The following is an 18,819-nucleotide window of genomic DNA, read 5'->3' as shown; positions in this document are numbered from 1 at the left end:
CATTTAATAGCTTCATTTTATATTGCAAATATTTCTGTGCATTAATGAAACTGTGATGGATTTCCCTTTTTTTTTTTTTCTTAGGTTTAAGCAATTCTACTAATGGTTTATATAAAAAAAGAAGTCACCCAATAATCTTTTCTAATGCAACTTTCCAATGCTTTATCAGCTCTCCTATCTAATAGCTGTGTTACTGTAACACTTTGGGATTTTTCCTTGTTGGTAGCATTTCTTTGACTAAAAGAAAAGCTGAGGCCCAAAAGAAAAAGTTTAAAACCTCATGAGAAACCATCTAAACTTGACCCTTTCTGTTGTTTTGCTAGTGAGAATCCAGGGTTGTGTTTGGATGCTGAAGTGGCCTTAGCAACTGGGCAGCTGCTTGGCCCCAGCAGTCAGCAGTCCAGCAGTGCAGCGTCCCGGGGGGAGACACCCTGCTCCTTCAACGAGGAAGATGAAGAGGATGAAGATGAGGATTCTTCCTCCCCAGAATGAGGACAGTAGAAAATGGAATATACAATATGCTGCTCAAATATTCTTAAAGGGAGTTCCTGTTTGGATTTTACTAGTTTCTTGCCTTGGTGTTCACTGTGTTTAGTGAACCAAAATGGAAGCTTCAAAACAAGTTTATCCGTAGATGAAATTGAAGAATTGTATAACTGAACACAGAGTGACAAGCAGAGGCAGAGCATAATGGGGTTTGTAAACTATAAACAAGGAAAAAAACAAAGTCTCTGGCAAAGTAAACCTTAAGTACATCTTTTCCATTTTGGGACTCTCTTTCTTCCCTTGTCTTTTTCAGATGGAGAAGAAAACAGTCAGTCAGTGAAAGCCAATTCTTGCACTGTCTTTTGGCTGTGCTGCCTTTAGAAAAAGGGGGAGTGAGCACACACAGACGTGCTAAAATGGTTATTTAAAACTATCTTGTATGAGAGTGGTTATAGGGAAAAGGGGCTGTTAAAATGTTTGCTTTTTTTCTGTTCAACTTGCTGTATAGAAGATTCTTAAAGTAATATAAATTGCAAGTGATTAAATGAATCTTGAAATAGCTTATATCCGTTTTAGATACTCTAAAAGTAACATTAGTATAAAAGGTTCATATGTTCATTTATATTGCAGGCCTAATTTATTATAAGCGATTATTCTTAGCCATTATTAAAACAGGAAACAAACAGTATTCTCTGCACCAGCTTTTTCAAGGAAAATAAGTTTAAAAAATTGTATTTCTAGATTACAGCATATTCAGTAGCTTCTCCTTTACTGTTCTAATTTTATATAATCCCTTTGATGTTACAGCATGTCATGTTTTTAAAAAAAAGGTCTCCCACCATGTTAAGGACCTCAGTGTGTTTTCAAGGCAGTCTTTTCAAATTTGGGGTAGGCAGGTCACATAACTTTTAAAGCATAGGCTGAGGTTCTTAGAAAAAAAATAAAATGTCATCAATACATCATTTCATGTTTTGCATTCCAGTCAGCTTGGATTCTGACAGACTTTCTTATCAGTGGTTTGTCTTATCTTTGGTTGCACTCACCTTGATGCACCTTTGAAAGTTGTATCAAACCACTTGATCTGGTGCTCAAGTTACCCAACACATATCCCATGTGAACTGCTAAATAAGACTTGCAGCAGGAGGCTGTGTTTTTCACGGCTAACATCACATCCAGTCATAAAGACCTTGGAAAAAAAACCCAAACTTGAATATCAATGCAAAATACACTGTAGATGTACTCTTCCCATGGTGTTCCAGCATCCAGGACTTTGCCTAGCCTCTAAGTTAACTATTTTTCATGAGGTAAACCTTTCCAGTTTTTACACTGTCTGTAGGTGGTTGCTCCATGTCTCAGCTGTCTGAGGCAGCTGTCCTGGCTCTGTTCCTGTGCCGGGGGTGAGGCAGCTTGTGCTGTGCTCTGCTTGTGCTGTTGCTCAACTGAGCAATGGCAGCTGCTACCCCTGGGCTGCTGGCAGCGTCACTCTCACAGCCTGTGTCCAGATCATTTTACAGCCAAACCTGCACTCACTCAGGCCAGCAAGGTCCAAAAGCACCAAGCCCGAGCTACAGAGAGGAAATGAGGCTCCAGCTCAAGAGCTGCCTGGCTGTGTGCAGGAGTTAGCCCAGGGCTGGCTGCTCACAGGACGGGTAAAACTGTGAGGACTAGACAAGCACCGGCCACATGTTTACATTACAAACTAAAGCATCAGATAGAAACGTCTCACAGATAGTTCAGACTCCAGCTGATGAGGAGTACCCTGAGGGCAGCAGTATGTAGACAGAGCTCTTGACTGAGCTGTTTTACACAAATGAATGGCAAATGCACAAACTAAAATGCCTACCATGGTATTCACCCGCGGGGCAAGACTGTTAAGACCATCCTGTGCTCATAGCTCACAGACAACAGCAGACAGGGCCTTCCACCCTCTCACTTCCACCAAATCTGTAACACTACCTCGAGACCAGAAAAGCTTTACAGATACAAAAGAATATTCTTCCTGAGTTAGTGCATTGAGCCAAGTGGCTCACTTTTGAAATGAGGGAAGAAGGGAACAGGTACTCAACACATACTACTATGGAATTGTCAGCTTCATAATTGACATTTCATTTAAACAGATCATCACTTACATTCTTAAAAAAAAACAAAAAACAACCCATTGCTCTTTCAAAAACTGCCTTGTTTTATTGGGGAAGGCAGATCAAAGTTAATTTATGTATGCATGATCCTAAGGAATTCCTTAAGAGGGAAATATCTTCCAAAGTAGTTATACCTCCCTCACCCCAACAATACATTAAGGACACGTTTAACTTTACACTTTCTTCACACTTCCCACTCAAATTTTGTGTAAAAAGAAAAACCATCAAAACATTAATCAGTTCCTAAAAAGCAGCACTTTGAACTATAAGAACCTGGCAAAAAAAGGCTTCCAGCCCAGAAATGGAATGTATTCTACTAGCAGTCAGTGGGCTTTCTGCTCTAAAGAGGGAAGATCTTCAGTGACACCTTTCCTCCACTCATGTCTGTGCCCTTCAAAGCTGCAGCCTGCATAGCTTTCTGGCAAACATCAAACTATCAAATTTAAAGATAAAAAATAAAAAATATGGGAGCACATAACATTTATTTGACAGTTGAACCAAGCCTTTAAAAGTTATTTTCCCTGGACTAGTTGAATATAAAGGACAAAACAAGTTAGAACATTTAGAAGAGACTTCAAAAGTAAATTCTTTCCTTGGGCTTCTTTGTGCCAAGTACCAGTTGAGGATGAAGTTCAACTGAAGCAGTGGTCTTGTGGCTACACTAAAGTCTGGGAACTAGGAGAATTTGGGGCCTTATCCAGCCACAGTCACTTGTGTATGATCCCAGGCAAACCTTTCAATTATTTCTGGTGATCTTAGCTGCCATATTTTAAAAAGGAACAACAAACACACACAAAAACCACAAACCAAAACAGGTAAATGCAAGACGTCACTAAAAGCAGCTGCTGCAATTGTGAGTTAAGGGGGTTGAGAATATTAACAAACCACAGAGCTCCCACTAAGCTCATGGCAGTGCTTGTGCTCAGCTGCTTCAACACACAGGCCCTCCCTCCTGCTGAAAGCCAGCAAACACTTTCCACAATAAAGCAGTCATGACCAAGACTAGTTTCCCCATTTTCTGTTCAGTTCCCATCATCATCTCCTGTCTCATGCAATATCCCTGGTATTCATTGACAGGAATCAAGCAGCAACTGGTACTAGATAATACTTCGTATAAGAAAAAGTTAACACTTAAATTTTCATGCACTGTATATTTAAGATCAATTCAAGTGATGTTTCTGTGTCTTGGAATACTTTCTTGGTTATACATTCAGGGGGCACTTGACTGCAAGCAATTTCATGCTGTATGTAAATGCCTTTATAGCTATAGTGCAGTAAACAACTTTATTTCTGGACTAACTTTGTGGTTCTTGACAAATCTAAATTTGAGTTAGAAAAACTTGTCAGCTCCACTATCTAAATGAAATACTCCAAGTGAGAGACAGCATTTTTCTATTATGTGGAAATCTGACATAATGTTTGTGGATTTTGATATTTAAAATTGTATTAAAGTACACCAGTCTTCTCATTTCCACACTGGAATGAATTGTAACAATCCACCTAATCTCAGAAAGTGTGTGTATCTAGCAAATAAGACCACTTCAACTGAAGGTATGACTTAAACTAACTGGAGCATTAACTGGTTCAATTAGTTATTGAACCCAATACAAGCCCTGCTGTGGGTGTTTCCATTTTGGTTAAGGGGTTTTAATTTTTAAACAGTTTGCAAATACCCCTAAATCCTTTTGAGTAGCTGGAAATTGCCAAGGATACAGAATTCCCACAGAAGGGCTTCTGCTGACCAACTATGTCAGCCTAAAGTAAAATTATGTAAAAAGGTCTAATAACAAAATTTTAATCCTTTTGGTTTTTTAAAGACAAATGAGGCCTTCAAGTTCATGTTCATACATGAAATGATGCTTGAATTTAGAATTCCACAGTCAAGGCTTAAAAGCTCAAGTGCTCTTTCTTTTGACCAAATCCACCATTTCAAGAGTATGGCTGAAACTTAACTATATTTGCAATCTGGGCAATACTCTTTTTTTTTTTTTTTTTGTAGCTAACTGGCCCTTTTCAGCTGAAAATAATCCAGGCAGTTGATTGTAAAGACTTCCCTTTTAGTGAGTTAAAGATGTTTGGGGTTTGGCTTAATTTAAAAACAAAGCCAGTACCATAATGTATGGTATACAGAGAACAAACCAAAGCAAGCTATCTTCTGCCTGACCCACCTCCTTTAGATCTTTTCATTCCAGGAATCTCTCAGGAACATCATTATATTAAATAATCACATGTAATGAGCTGGGGAAAGACTGTGTGCTTTCTTAATTTGTGATTATAAAAATTCTAGTAATAGCCATACTTTGAGGTGACATCCTTCCGCTGCAGTTGGGTCACTCTGAAGCTGAAGGTGTCTCAGGTGTCAGCACTGGAAGTGGTGCCTCTCGCAGCATTAGTGAAGAACACAGGAGGGAGAGGCCAAGGACCTGTTTATGGAGATTTGTTCTTTAAAATGTGCCACTTCTTGAATTCTGCCCTCTGTCTGCAAGCTAATGCTCCAGTGAATCATTTGTTAATTTGTGGACATCACACACCAACCTGAGCACATAAACAGCTCTAAATATTGAATTTTCTGCTGGCAGATGTTCACACAACTGATCTGATACCATAAAGCTTCATAAAACTCCTTCCTTAACCAAGTTCCCAAATCAGATTATCTCTTTCCTGTTTAGCTGTTGAAATTTTGACTGGTATTTTTAAGAGGCTGTGAGTAACTCCTCTTCCCCCGATCCAGGTGTATTGCCAAAAAATACTCATAGCCAATGTTACTCCCAGTTGTTCATTCCATCTGCGAAGGATTACTGTCCTTTCAAGTCACTGCAGAGCTGCTTGTGCAAGAACCCCCCAGCTCCTTCAATCTGATGGCCTGAGCTGGCACTGACAGGGAGGGAGGGAATGCTCATTAAAGCAGTCTGGCAGTAACAACTGAAGGGGCTGTTTATCACAGCTATTCAGAGATTCCATAGTCACTCTCCACATTTAATACCTTGTCTGCCCACCCAGAGATCAGACAAAACCAAAATGTTTTCTTTCTGCTTCCATATTTTTGACGGTACCGAAGAATCCAATGTTTTAGGATAGCCATCTAAACTGCAGGACACCAAAAATCCTTGCTCAGAATTGGGCAGAAGTAACATCTGAGATGTAACCATCCAAATCCCAAGGGAAAGCCTCCTGCTTAGAAACATTATGGAACAAATAAACACTTCTGCATTTATCTAAGAAAAGCAGACTGACTTGGGTCACGTCAATATCTGTAACAGCCATGATAATTCCAAGCAGATACAGGAACCTCCCAATAGCTCAAACTTGCATCTCTCCTTAGTCTTCTATATTGGCCAGAAAAGCGTAATCACTTAAATCTGATTTCCCTAAATGCCATTCTTAAGTACTCAAAAATCCCCAGGCGTAAGTACTTTAGATATATGGACACCATGGGATACCAGGATACAGCAATGTCAAATTTCAATCCAGTTGTAGATGCAAATCCAACTCATCTATGCAGAAACTTTTTCCAAGACAAAATGAGTCTTTACTGGTGAGTTGATTTTAGCCCATTCTCCTCTCCAGGCTGAGTGAAGCACTTGTCCCTCACAGTGCCTGGTTCCTGTGCTGCCCACCCACACGAGTCAGGCAGCCAGAGAGGGAAGATCACCACATATCCACAGCCCTTCCTTCCCACTGCCATTTTCAGGTCATACACAACTACTCTGAGTGGCCACAGAAGTTAAAACTATTAGAAAAGATGAAGTCCACAAAACCAGTCTCCAAGCCTTTTGGTGAGTTGGTTGAATTGCTATTTTAACTTTAACAATTAGTAGATTTGGTTGTACTAATGCAGGGATTAAGTGAACCTCCCAGAATTTCCCCAGGAAAACACCAGCTGAATCACAATCCATCACACAAGTTTCTGAAACATTCCCTTGTCTTAAAGGCCATGCTGTATACGTGAAAAATACTTCAGAGAAGCATATGCAAATGTTGTGACACTGTATCTCACAAGCACCTACTGTAAAAAATGAATCCTACTTTAAATGAACCTGTAAGAAGTAGGATGTGAGCTGGTCCTCAGGCCCTGACTGCAGACCATGCCCTGGGACCAAGGCACAGCCCTTGTGTTTGCATGTCCTACACGGCATCAGGAGAAACTTGCAGCAAGCACAGGCAGAGTTTTACAGCAGGACTTGTTGGTTGGCACCTGGGGGTGAGCTGGCAATAGATGAGTCCTTGGCAAGGAGGACTGATGCTGAACTCTTAATGCTGATTTGCCATCAGCCCATGTTCTGAAGGTGCTGCAACATGCAGCAAGGGGTAGAAAAGGCAGGTCCAGCCCTCCATTCCCCTTACAGTAGCACTTTTTAATATCCACTAGATTCTAAGTGGAAGTAATTGTAGAGACACTTCCTTTTTATATTTAAAGTGCAGAAACCACTTGAAAGTCCATTAACTTTTAAATTAAACTTTTTTTTTTTAGGCCAGTCATGGACAAAGCTATTTAATGACCTCCAATGCTGAACTCAAAGCAGGGTTTTGTAAACATGGTGGGTGGGAAGAGACAAATCTAATTACAGGTATGCTAATGATATAGGATTTGAAGTTTTAATTAATTTTTTTAATCTACTCATCTTGCTCTCCCAACATGTGTATTGGCACAAAGCGTCACACAAACACTTTAGTGGAAAATTTTGTCCCTTTTCTTGTGCTAAACTCTTGTATCTTCAGGAAGGCCCAAGTTTCCCATTCATCTTCACTTGCTGCATATTTTTGAATTTCTCCATAAATTTCTTTCTTTCTCAATACCTATAAATTAAAAACTAAAGTTTTATTTTTGCAGAAAGTCTGCTATTAAGCTATGCTGATTTTTTGTCCAGATCAAATAGTGTTTATTTCCACTACCACACTGTATGTGGCTAGGAGTAGTGTAAAAAAGAATGTGGTAGTATTTTATGTGCTTTAAACACTGACAGAGATATAAAGAAAAGTGCGTATACAAAGTTTTACTTTCCTAATAGGAACACTGGCATTAGCAAATAGTATATTTGAACCAATAGGAAATATTACTTTGTAGTAGTAAACACTTTGTAAATAAAAACTTGTTATTTTTTTAACAGAAATTTTATAGGAGCTTTTTCTGTATACTCAATTGATCCCATGTTTACTGAAAATGCTGCAAGTGGGAATTGTACATTGCAAATGGGGGTGGGGAGCAGACAGTCTGACTGAGGTGAAAGCTGTGTATGCTTTGGAGAAGAACATCCAATTTTATGTGAACTGAAATGTAAACCCTAACTGCAGAAGAATTGAATAAAATAATTTCAAGGCAACAAGACTGAGCTTGTCTTTGTGAAGAACATTGCAGAGCAAAGGTCACTCAAGGTTAACACTGCCAGTCTGCACAGCTTGTTAGGAAAACAAGGACTGACCTGCTTAACATGGGAAATATTGCATCCTTTGGTTCTTTAAAATATCCCAGTCTAGCAACTGCATCCTCGTTGCCTGGTCATTCAGAGAAACCTCCTCTGTCATTACCCAGGGAGAGACACTGGGCTTCTGACACTGTTCCATTTTGATAGCTCACAAATGTTTAGGGATATTATTGTCCCTATCCATTCAAGACAAACACCTAATCTCTACATAAGAGAAGGCCCCAGAAACAGGGTGTGTTCCCCTGGTTTCAGTCTAGATCTGTCCTGTTGAACACCCTTCAAACACCTGTGGACTTTGAACACGACCCCTCCAAACCCCTTCCTCCTATTTTGGTAGCAAGAATCCAAATGACAAGAATTTAGGCGGCATTACATGCAGTCCCCCTTGATCCTCTGTGTTGGTTTTCCAACTCTGCCAAATACAAAAACATCAAGTAATGTCATGGTGCTTGCTTTTCCCCATGTGCACGGAAGACCCACAACTCACTATTTTTAATCTTTAAACCAGCTAAAAGTAAAGGTTGAAGACAATAGCAGAAGACTTACAAAACTGTGAGGTCATTCTTGTGTAATAAACAGAAATTCTACCACACACTCCTTTCACCTAAAATGAAATGGCACATTTGGGAAGGCATTTTCACTAACAGATTTGGCAAACAAACACCCTAAACTCTTGCAATGTCTTTTTTATGGGGAAGAAACATGACTGCAGAAAGGAGAGGATGAGAGGGTATAGACTTTATATCAGCAATAAAGATATTTAGGCTTATTTATGCTTCTTAAAAAAAAAAGTCTAAAAATCCTTACCTTCCTTTGTGTCAATGCTCCATAAGTTGCTACCAGAATGATTCTGAAACATTAAGCTGATGGTGAATCTGGCTGGAATACTCTCCTCTAAAGAATCCTCGTTCTTTGTGCTGTTTTCAACTTGGATGTCCTCCCCAAGAACCCAACAAAGCAACTGAGGAAATTTGAAAGCATAAAAGCCCATTTCATCTTTTCTAAGAAGTACTCAGCATGGATCTCTAAGAAGTCTGCATATAATGCTCTCTAAAATTACAAATACTTTTGGTTAGAGTTTCTCTGACTGTCCAACCAGACACCATCATATAAACTAGCTTATATTTTTCTTCACATAAGTAAATCTGTACGTTTCCTTAAAAAAGGAATCAAGCAATGGAAACTGCTGCCGGATTAAGGTGCTCGGTGCTAATAATGGAAACATTAAGACAACAACGAATATTGTCCTTGGTTAAAAAATAACAGCATTTAAAACCGTATCGTGTTGAATTCCACACATTCTGTTAGAAAGCAAAAAAAAAATATCTGAAAACATTCAGGAAAACCAGAAAACCCCCAAATTTGTGTAGGTTTATTATTCACTAAACTCTGTCCCAAGCCCAAGTGTAGGATAGGAGATAAATGTGAACAATGCTCCACTGTCGGAGCGCCGTGTCACGAGTGCCCGGAGCCGTGTAGGTCGCCGCTCCCGAAGGGGCTCGGCGGTGCTGCGGTGCCCGTCCTTCTCTGCCGGGGGAGGGCCCACACAATTCTGCATTCCTGTTTGCTCCTCCGACTGCAAACCATTCAAAAGGCTGAAAAACCTCGCGTCACTGGGACTTCTCCTTGCTGAACCAAGTTCAGAGGCAACAGAACAGAAGCAGCTGTTCTACCTATTTCACAGAACTTCCCATCTGTCACAAAGGTTAAATCAAGTGTGTTAGACTGAGAGTCCCAAATTGTTGAAGGCACTGCTGCCCACTGGTTCTTACAGCTGCCCCCTGGGCAACTCATTGCGGGCTCGGTTTTGTCACATTTCAAGAATCCCTCACCAGCCACTCAGAGAACTCACAGACCCATTAAAAAACTGAAAACCATTGTCCCAGGCAAAGCTGCGCAGGAAAAGCCTGCAACAATGAGATGACATCAAAAGGAAGAAGTAAGCAAACAGAAGGGTTTGTGTTCTTCCAGCATAAGGCGACAAACAGAGCTACGAAAAGGCAAAATTTATCTAAGTGCCATTCATGTACAGCACATGAAACCACACAGCCAGTACTCGCCCTTGGTTCAAATGTCCTGTGCTAACCCAAGTTCTCACCATCCTGACATTAAAGCCCAGGTTATGCAGCAATGACAGCATTACATACAAATACTACATTCAGTTAATCTGCCACCATTAACCGAACGTCATTTTTCAAATATTAAATAACAAAAGTTACATTTAACGCCATGTTATGTAAAAAGCAGCAAACTGCATTTTTACAGCAGCTGCTGGCATAAGCAAGATAGCTATTTTTAACAAATAAGCACGACAAGGACATAAGTGTCTTGGCACATTTAGAAGTTCAAAAACATTTCAAATGAGTAAACTCCACGAAAATGTCCTATGATTGACCTGCGTACCATTGAAGCCTCCGGCCCTGCAAAGTGAAATTTAAACGGAAAGCAATGCTCCCAGGAACAGGACTGAGTCCAGGGAGAACAAGTCGCTGCAAGGAAAGGCAGGGTGTGAACGCACCACAGGCAGCCCACACCGCACCCACGCTGCTCTGTGCTAAAGGGAGCAGTTATTTTTTGAGGGGGGTTAAAAAAGAAACCCGTGGAGCTTCCACAAATGCCAGCATGTTTTAAGGCCACACCTTAGTTAAGCATCAGAAAAAGAGGTGTTTGCATGTTCACAGGTTCTGTTAAGAGGCGGATTCTTGTGCTTTACTGTTTTGGAACGACAGCTTTTCACCACAACACCCGTATTACGCTCCTTTCCGAGAAATTGCCTGCCTGTCCCGAGGACCCGGCCGGTATTTACCGAGCTCCCGTGTCTGCCCCTGCGTGTTCCTGTGCCCGGCGCCTTCCCCTCCCCGGCTCCATGGGCACACACAGGCGGGACCGAGCCCAGGCGGCCTTTGGCCCCGGTACCAGGGGCACCGCACCCGCTCCGCCACCGGCCCGGCCCGCCGGCTGCCCCTGTCCTGTCCTGTCCTGGCCCTGTCCCTGTCCCGGCTCTGCCCCTGTCCCCTGAGGGCCCGGCCCGCCGGCTGCCCCTGTCCTGTCCCGGCTCTGTCCCCTGAGGGCCCGGCCCGCCGGCTGTACCTGTCCTGTCCCGGCTCTGTCCCTGCCCCTGTCCCGGCTCTGTCCCCTGAGGGCCCGGCCCGCCGGCTGTACCTGTCCCTGTCCCGGCGCTGTCCCTGTCCCCTGAGGGCCCGGCCCCCTGTCCCTGTCCCGGCGCTGTCCCTGTGGGCCCGGCCCGCTGTCCCTGTCCTGCCCGGCGCTGCCCCTGTCCCTGTCCCGCCGGCTGTACCTGTCCCTGTCCCTGAGGGCCCGGCCCCCTGTCCCTGTCCCCTGAGGGCCCGGCCCCCTGTCCCTGTACCTGTCCCTGTGGGCCCGGCCCGCCGTACCTGTCCCTGTCCCTGAGGGCCCGGCCCGCCATACCTGTCCCGCCAGCTGTCCCTGTCCCTGTCCCTGTCAGCCCGGCGCTGTCCCTGTCCCCTGAGGGCCCAGCCCCCTGTACCTGTCCCTGTCCCTGTCCCTGAGGGCCCGGCCCGCCGGCTGTCCCCGTCCCCGAGGGCCCGGCCCGCTGTCCCTGTCCCTGTCCCGGCTCTGTCCCTGTCCCCCGAGGGCCCGGCCCCCTGTCCCTGTACCTGTCCCTGTCCCTGAGGGCCCGGCCCCCTGTACCTGTCCCGCCGGCTGTCCCTGTCCCTATCCCTGAGGGCCCGGCCCGCTGTCCCTGTCCCCGAGGGCCCGGCCCCCTGTCCCTGTACCTATCCCGGCGCTGTCCCTGTCCCCTGAGGGCCCGGCCCGCTGTCCCTGTCCCTATCCCGGCGCTGTCCCCGTCCCTGAGGGCCCGGCCCGCTGTCCCTGTCCCTGAGGGCCCGGCCCCCTGTACCTGTCCCGCCGGCTGTCCCTGTCCCTGTCCCCTGAGGGCCCGGCCCCCTGTCCCTGTACCTGTCCCTGTCCCCTGAGGGCCCGGCCCGCTGTCCCTGTCCCTATCCCGGCGCTGTCCCTGTCCCTGAGGGCCCGGCCCCCTGTACCTGTCCCTGTCCCTGTCCCTATCCCTGAGGGCCCGGCCCGCTGTCCCTGTCCCTGTCGGCCCGGCCCGCCGCCCCACCGCTGAGGGCCGTGCGCTCCCCGCGGGGCCTGGCGCCCCGGGACCCTGGGGAACACGGCTGCCAAATCCACCCTTTTATAAACATCCCTGACTCCCGAACAGTTTGGAATTAGCGTCTTAACACTAACATAACACTTCGACATTACCACAGCCAAGTCCTTAAGTATTACTAATACTAAATTAACCAAACTGTAGAAAAAGCTGCTGAACTGTTGCTAATAAGATGTCGTTTAACTCAGCTGCTGGCTCTTTGCAATCAGGTTGGCCTGGCTGATGTAAACCCGGGGAAAGCCCAAGTTTTTATTGTTACTACTTTTAAACCTTCTCACCTTTAAGTATTTTCTCATCATCTCATTAGCATGACTAAAGTCAAGGTCTGAACATTCTATCTAGGCTTACAAACTTCTGTTTAATGTTCTGCCAAACTTCTACCTACGGTTTTCTGTCATCAGGCAATATATCAAGTCTATTAAATTAAGACTGGATGTGATAGGGCTGCTCTGTCTAGAGGCCATCACCAAATGACTGAGTCAACTGTATCAGAGCATTTATCAGACCTCTATTTGTTGGCCCTTGAGCAGCAAAATGAGGAGCAGAAGTGTTTGCCCTGGCAGAGAGCTGCTGAGGTTTGTACATTAACTGCAGACCCTTGCAGCACATCGAACTGTACAACTCTGTGTGTGTTCCTGAGATGGTTGGCATTGACCCATCTATTTATCTGTAGGAAATGGGTGATTGGCAGGATGACAAATGGGCACATATACCACCAGAGATGCAACAATTCCAGGAAATAAAGCAGTCCTGGACGGTGAAGATTTTTCAGAAATAACTGCAAATTCATTCATTTCATGGAGGAGTGCCGATATTTCAAACCTTTGGAAAATGTATCGCTAAGCAGTATATTTTCTGACTAATGAACAATTCACAGTTAAAAAACCACATTGAACTAAAAGATAATTTAAAAATATAATAATAATTTTAAAAGACAATTGCAGCCAAATATACCCCACTCTGATTACACATGACTATAATCCCCCCAACTGGGAGTTCTCCTGTTTCTATTCAATTGCTTACACTTGGGTTAGAAAAGATTATATGAAAGTATCAGTAGCAAAACCCCCTCCCTGTGAAACAGGAGACTTTCCAGTGTGCAAATTCTTCCAAGATAAAAAACCTGAAAGTAAAATATAGTGAAGCTCTGAAACAGGGCTATGGAGTAGAGAAAATGGACATGCTGTACCCTGCTCTGTGCTCCCTGGGCTTGGTGGTGTTAAACAGGAGAAACTGCAGAGACTTGTGCACTACCCCCCATTCCCCCCGGCCCTCACTGACCACCAGCAGCCCCTCTGTCAGTGTAAGAGCTACTACAGATTCCTGCCTTTCCATGACTCGCAGTGCACTGTGTGCTGTGTCCTCAAGGAGCGGGGCAAGCAGGGGAATGCAGAACGTGTTTTTTGTGGTGCAGAAGGAGTTAAGGAGCCGTGTGCCTGAGTTCCCTGCAGATAAGAACAATGTGAGTCCCCTGACAAGCCAGGCAGGCAGTCTGGCTCAGCAGATAGCAGGAACATGAACTGAAGGGGCAAAGACATCTCACAATTCCAACAGCCATTCATATCCTAGGGAGATTTCAGAGAGCTCTCTTGTCATGTTTTAAGCCACGGCTGCATTTCTCTTTGTCAGAGTGCATTTGCCAGTTGCACTGCTGAGTTTTCATATGCAAGTCAGCCTACAGCAGTTTCCAGTAATGGCATCTTATGCAATTTCTGACCTACTTTATAACATTGGGGCATTTGGAAACATGAGATCCACTGCAGCAGCTTTCTGCTTGACAGCATGACATTGCAGCAAGTCTTCAGACAAAACACATGAATCCACTAAAATACAGGTGACAGACTATAATTTTCAGGGTATTTGTCAAGCCATTAGGAGAATCCAGACCAATCATCATACATATTATTTTTAGCTAGAGACCATGCATATTATTTCAAAAAGATCAAGTCAGTAAGCTCTTACATAGGCACTGACCTGTGAGCTCATTCTCAGCCCTTCTTTGCTGCAGTTTTCCTGAAGAACACCTCAAATGAGAGCTTGTGTGTGTGACTGATGATAAACCATGACCTGGATAGCAGCACAGGGATCTTCTCTCTTTTCCCACCAGCCAGCTGTGTTCAGAAGAAAGGGGTTTTCTAGGCATCCTCCCAAACTCCAGCTATAAATGGAAGATCTCTGAGAACTCAAGTTTTATCAGAGGATCTTTGATTCACTTTTATTAATTCCACTACCAAACGTGAACCAAACTACTAACAGGAACCCAACACTACTAAAGGGAAGAGAGCAGATAGAATAATTCTTACCATTAATTAGAACTAAGCCTTAAACAAGAGAAGTAATAAGGAGAAACTTGGATTACTATCCCTTCCTCCTCCCCCATGAGAAACAGGACTCCAGGCACATTTCACTGTGTGGAAATTTCAAGTTTGTAATCTGATTAAAGGCCACAGTTATCTGAATGAGCCAGCAGACACTTGTCTCTGCAAACTATGTTGAAGTTCAAGGTCTACAGAGCAGTATAGATCTTCAAAAAAATGCTGGAAAGGTTGGTTTGGTTTTTTTCCCTCCCCAAGTTCTGTTATTAAGGGAAGTTCTAAGCATGGTTGAAACAAAGACCATACACACCATCACGAAGACAAAATAATTATGGCCAAATGACATCCAGTATACTCACCAACAGCTGCTTTACCTTTTCTTTAATGGACAGTTATCACTCTTGCCCTGCCATTTCCATCCAATTTGTACCTTACTACTACACTGCCTCAGTGATCGTTCTTTCACTATTTTCCTGCAATGTTTCAGCTTTAGGTGAGGGTATTAGTGCTACTGAAAACTACAAGCATTTTAGTATACTCTTGTTTTGGGTCAATTACTTTCTCTGTCAAATGAAAGAGGTTTTATGTAATCTTGTTATTGACGGAATTCTTATTTTGTGTCCTTTAAGATAACTAATAAAATTAAGAAGCTTTGCTGGTAAGTTAACACATCGCCTTGAACCTCAGTGCAAACCCTTCTATGCTATCAGCTTAAAAAAAGAGCTCCCTTGTACCCAACAAGGAAGTTACCATGCAACTTAGAGGACAAAATAATGAGCTGCTCTCAAAAGGCAGAGCCATTGCTGCAACTTTTCTCAAGAGCACATTTAGCTTTGTAATCTTATCTGTGGATTTGTTTTAAACTAACACTTAAATCAGTTGGTCTGAAATGTACAACCACTTGTAAGTAATACTTAAATCAAGCAATTTCTCCACACAAATTTAGAGAGGAACTTGTAGAATTACAGATATTGTGCTAATTATGTGCTAACCTCTCCTGAAAATTGAAAGGCAAAAGCAGCATTAAAAAAAGGTAGGTGTAAGCAAAACCACAATTCCTTACACTAAAACCCACCCAAGCTCTGATGCATTACGCTTTTTCACATTCACAAGAACACTTAAAATGTTAAGACAACTTGGTACTAAATAATAGCCAATTAAAATATTTATAGTGTTAAGACCATCTGTCCCATTTGTAGTTAGGAGTGAAGCAGCAGTTTCTGAAGTTAGAATCTGCAGCCCAGCAGGTTTAGGAGAGACCTTGTTAGGGACAATAAACCCTGAAGGACTTATCACTTGTAGGGGCTCTCTTGTGTCAAAAAAAATAGAAATAGCACAATATGCTCACAAGTCACATAACATTTGGGTACTTGGAAGGATACATTTTTATTCCATATGACTGTAAAGCAAAATCAAAAGATGATCCTCTCTAATACACAATATACACAGCTGAGTAAATTTCCTATACTTGAATACGAATTTTTTTTTGTTCCAAATATATTGATAACCATCAGCTTTTTACAGGAATTGTCGCCAAATCCAGATTAAACTCTTTTAACAACTCCCTTCAGGTAATGCAAAAATCAAGCTGAGGCACTGCTTCTACAGCTCCATGCAATACTTACTGTTCAGACCACATAAAAAGGTTCAAGTAGATGCTAGTAAACAAAACTGTGAAATTCCCTTTACTGGCTTCCATAGGTACTTGCCTGAGATTTAAATAGACAAAAACCTTACTTTTTGTCACGAATTATTAGAGATATTTCATCCAAACCACACAGTGACATTCAAGCTTCTAGTAACCCTCGTGTTAAATGAAATAATTCTGTTTGCCCTGTGTACATGGGTACCTCAGGCCCTTTCCACATTTGTAACAGCCTGGAGCAAAGGGAGACCAGAGTTCTGCCCACTGCAGGTGAAGACTTTCTATTCTCAACAGGTACAGAGCTAGATCTGACCTACAGGCAAAACTGAACAGCAGTTTCTGAACAGATTTATGCCTTGCATATTCTATTCTCAGAATGAAAAAGAAATCTATCTAAATGAGATTTTTCTCATGGTAGATGACATTAACAGATTTTTTTTTTTTCTGTAAGAAAAAAGCACACTTGTTTCCAAGTATACTAACACGAACTGTAAATCTAAATTTATCACAAGGCTTCAGTAATTTGATGGCAGAATTAGTGTGAATGTTTAACCAAGTGTCCAACTACCAAAGATGATGGTTAGCATTTCCATTAGCAGCGAAGTCAAAGCCCTGAATTCTTGCAAAGATCTTTTAAAATTAAAGCTTTGAGCATTCTGAGGTTTTGAAATCCATACCCAGAGCTGCCCACACACTCTTAGCATCTAGGATTTTTCCAGAAAACCTTAAATTATGCAGTTTTCTCCATTTCCCATCTTATTTTTTAAGAAGACCAAAGTGTACCCTTTGATGCAAAGTTCTTGTTCAGCTTCAAGCTCTATTTAACTCAATCTCTCCAAAAGTAATGATGAATAAGCTTCACAGAGAGGTAGACTTAAATAGGGCAAATCCAGGTTCAGTACCAGGTTCCTGAGAACACTGCATTTAAAAAAAAAAATTGTAGGAAATCATTCAGCAGGACTTGGTGCTGAGAAATATATTTTCCCTTTCCAAACCTCCTACTGAGAAAGAGGCAGGGTGCAGGGGATTAAAAACACAAAAACCAATACCCACCCTCCCCACTCTTGTTTTTTTTTCCATACTGATTCACAACTCCTTTAGTCTACAACTCTTCCTTCTACTCTTCATTTGCATCCAGATTTTCTCTCTGCTGGGGAATTACTACAGCAGACATTTCAGCACCAAAGGAAAGCGTTTTCTTTACTACTGTTCTACAAGCAGCATCATCCCCAGCTGGAAGTAATTGCCAGTCAGTGCTAAATGTCATCTGTCCTCAAGGGATCATCTTATCTACTGCATGAGGGATATAAAATAAAAGCCTGCAGCTCATTTTGTTTCTTGACAGGCTTCTCCTCAGCTTTCCCTGTAACCCTGAGTGTGTGTTCATGTAGGGGATGACAGGGGGAGTGGGGCATGGCAAGGAGAAAGCACCTCAGCTGATCTGGACACACTGGCAATTTCACAGGTTTGAATTTGAAGTCCTTGTTCCAGACTTGAAGGCACTAAAAGTTACCCAGTAAGAATTTACCAGTATAAAAGTTAAACATTTCAGGTTTCTGATAACATGGTAAATTTAAATCTCTATTCATAATCTAAAATGAAGGCTGAGAAACCTTTACTCTAAAATTCATATGAAGGAAAACAGTAATTTTATCCATCTTAATAGTCTGTGTATCTGTTTACAGATGTAATTGTATCATTGCTGTATCCTTTATCTAGTCAAGACACTGAAATAAAAATGAGAAATAGTTCAAGTTTAATTAAATAGCTTAACACTAGACTTACTACCCACACACATTTTACATGCTTACTTTGATATCTGAACCCTCTCAATATCGTTTTTTTTTTCCTCTTTCTTCCCCCCAACTGATAATCCTTATACGTTTCAATTAAAAAAAAACCCAAACAATAAAAACACCACTTGTACAGAATCTAGGGAGAACAGGAGTTTATTGAGTTTTACCTGTCTGAAAAGTGCTGGTGAAAAGTTGCCATTTCATGCTTTGTCTATAGACAAGATAAGTCAAAAGAGAAATTGTTGCAAAAAACAAGCTCATTTGAAAACTGAGTGTTTCTCCAGAACTTCTTACCATTCCTAAGTGAACACAAATGTGAGAAGTTTTTACATGAAGCTAGTCCTTTTCATTATCAGATGCAACATCTACACTTAAGGTCCCTCACAACTATTAAAATACTTTCAGGCAGTATTAATACACGGAAAAGCAATTAGTCATATCTTCAAGAAGCCAGGTATCTATCCCAGCTCTAAAAGTGCATCATTTAAAACATTAGTAATGGAATATTTTGAAAGAACATCTCATTCAGTATTAATGCATGCCATTATTACAAAAATATTCATTGCATATTGTAGGAACAACAACTTTCTTTTGTAGACAACAAAAAAGCATGCTGAATGGTATCAGATCAATATAAATCTATTTTTAATGAGGTTTAAGACACTGTTCAAGTCCCATTAAGAGCAGCTTTCTCCAACTGTGCATCAGTGTAGGCTTGCACAGCTGTTAAAAGTTCTTCACTAATGTGGCTTAGACTGGCCCCAAACTTGAAGCAGGGCATTAAAACTGGATGTTGAATTTTAGAAATCCTTCATTGAATTTGTTTAAATAAAACATCAAAACCCACTGTAATAATTAGG

The 18,819-nt window shown here is 42.3% G+C and overlaps 1 protein-coding gene across 4 annotated transcripts in view; it reads left to right on the top strand.

The window, feature by feature from the left end:
* Positions 1-7,948, top strand: part of TFDP2 (transcription factor Dp-2) — a 44,936-nt gene extending 36,988 nt beyond the window's left edge. For all 4 annotated transcript variants that reach the window (XM_066326347.1, XM_066326346.1, XM_066326348.1 and 1 more), the window contains one exon: positions 324-7,948. In XM_066326347.1, the coding sequence (XP_066182444.1) occupies positions 324-492 (169 nt within the window). In that variant the 3' untranslated portion in view covers positions 493-7,948. The remainder of the gene's footprint in view (positions 1-323) is intronic.
* The last annotated feature ends 10,871 nt before the right edge of the window (positions 7,949-18,819 follow it).

This window comes from Sylvia atricapilla, chromosome 10 (genome assembly GCF_009819655.1).
Source record: "Sylvia atricapilla isolate bSylAtr1 chromosome 10, bSylAtr1.pri, whole genome shotgun sequence".
NCBI lineage: Eukaryota > Metazoa > Chordata > Aves > Passeriformes > Sylviidae > Sylvia > Sylvia atricapilla.
Note: the sequence above shows the minus strand (reverse complement) of the source record. Positions and strands in the feature narration are given on the sequence as shown.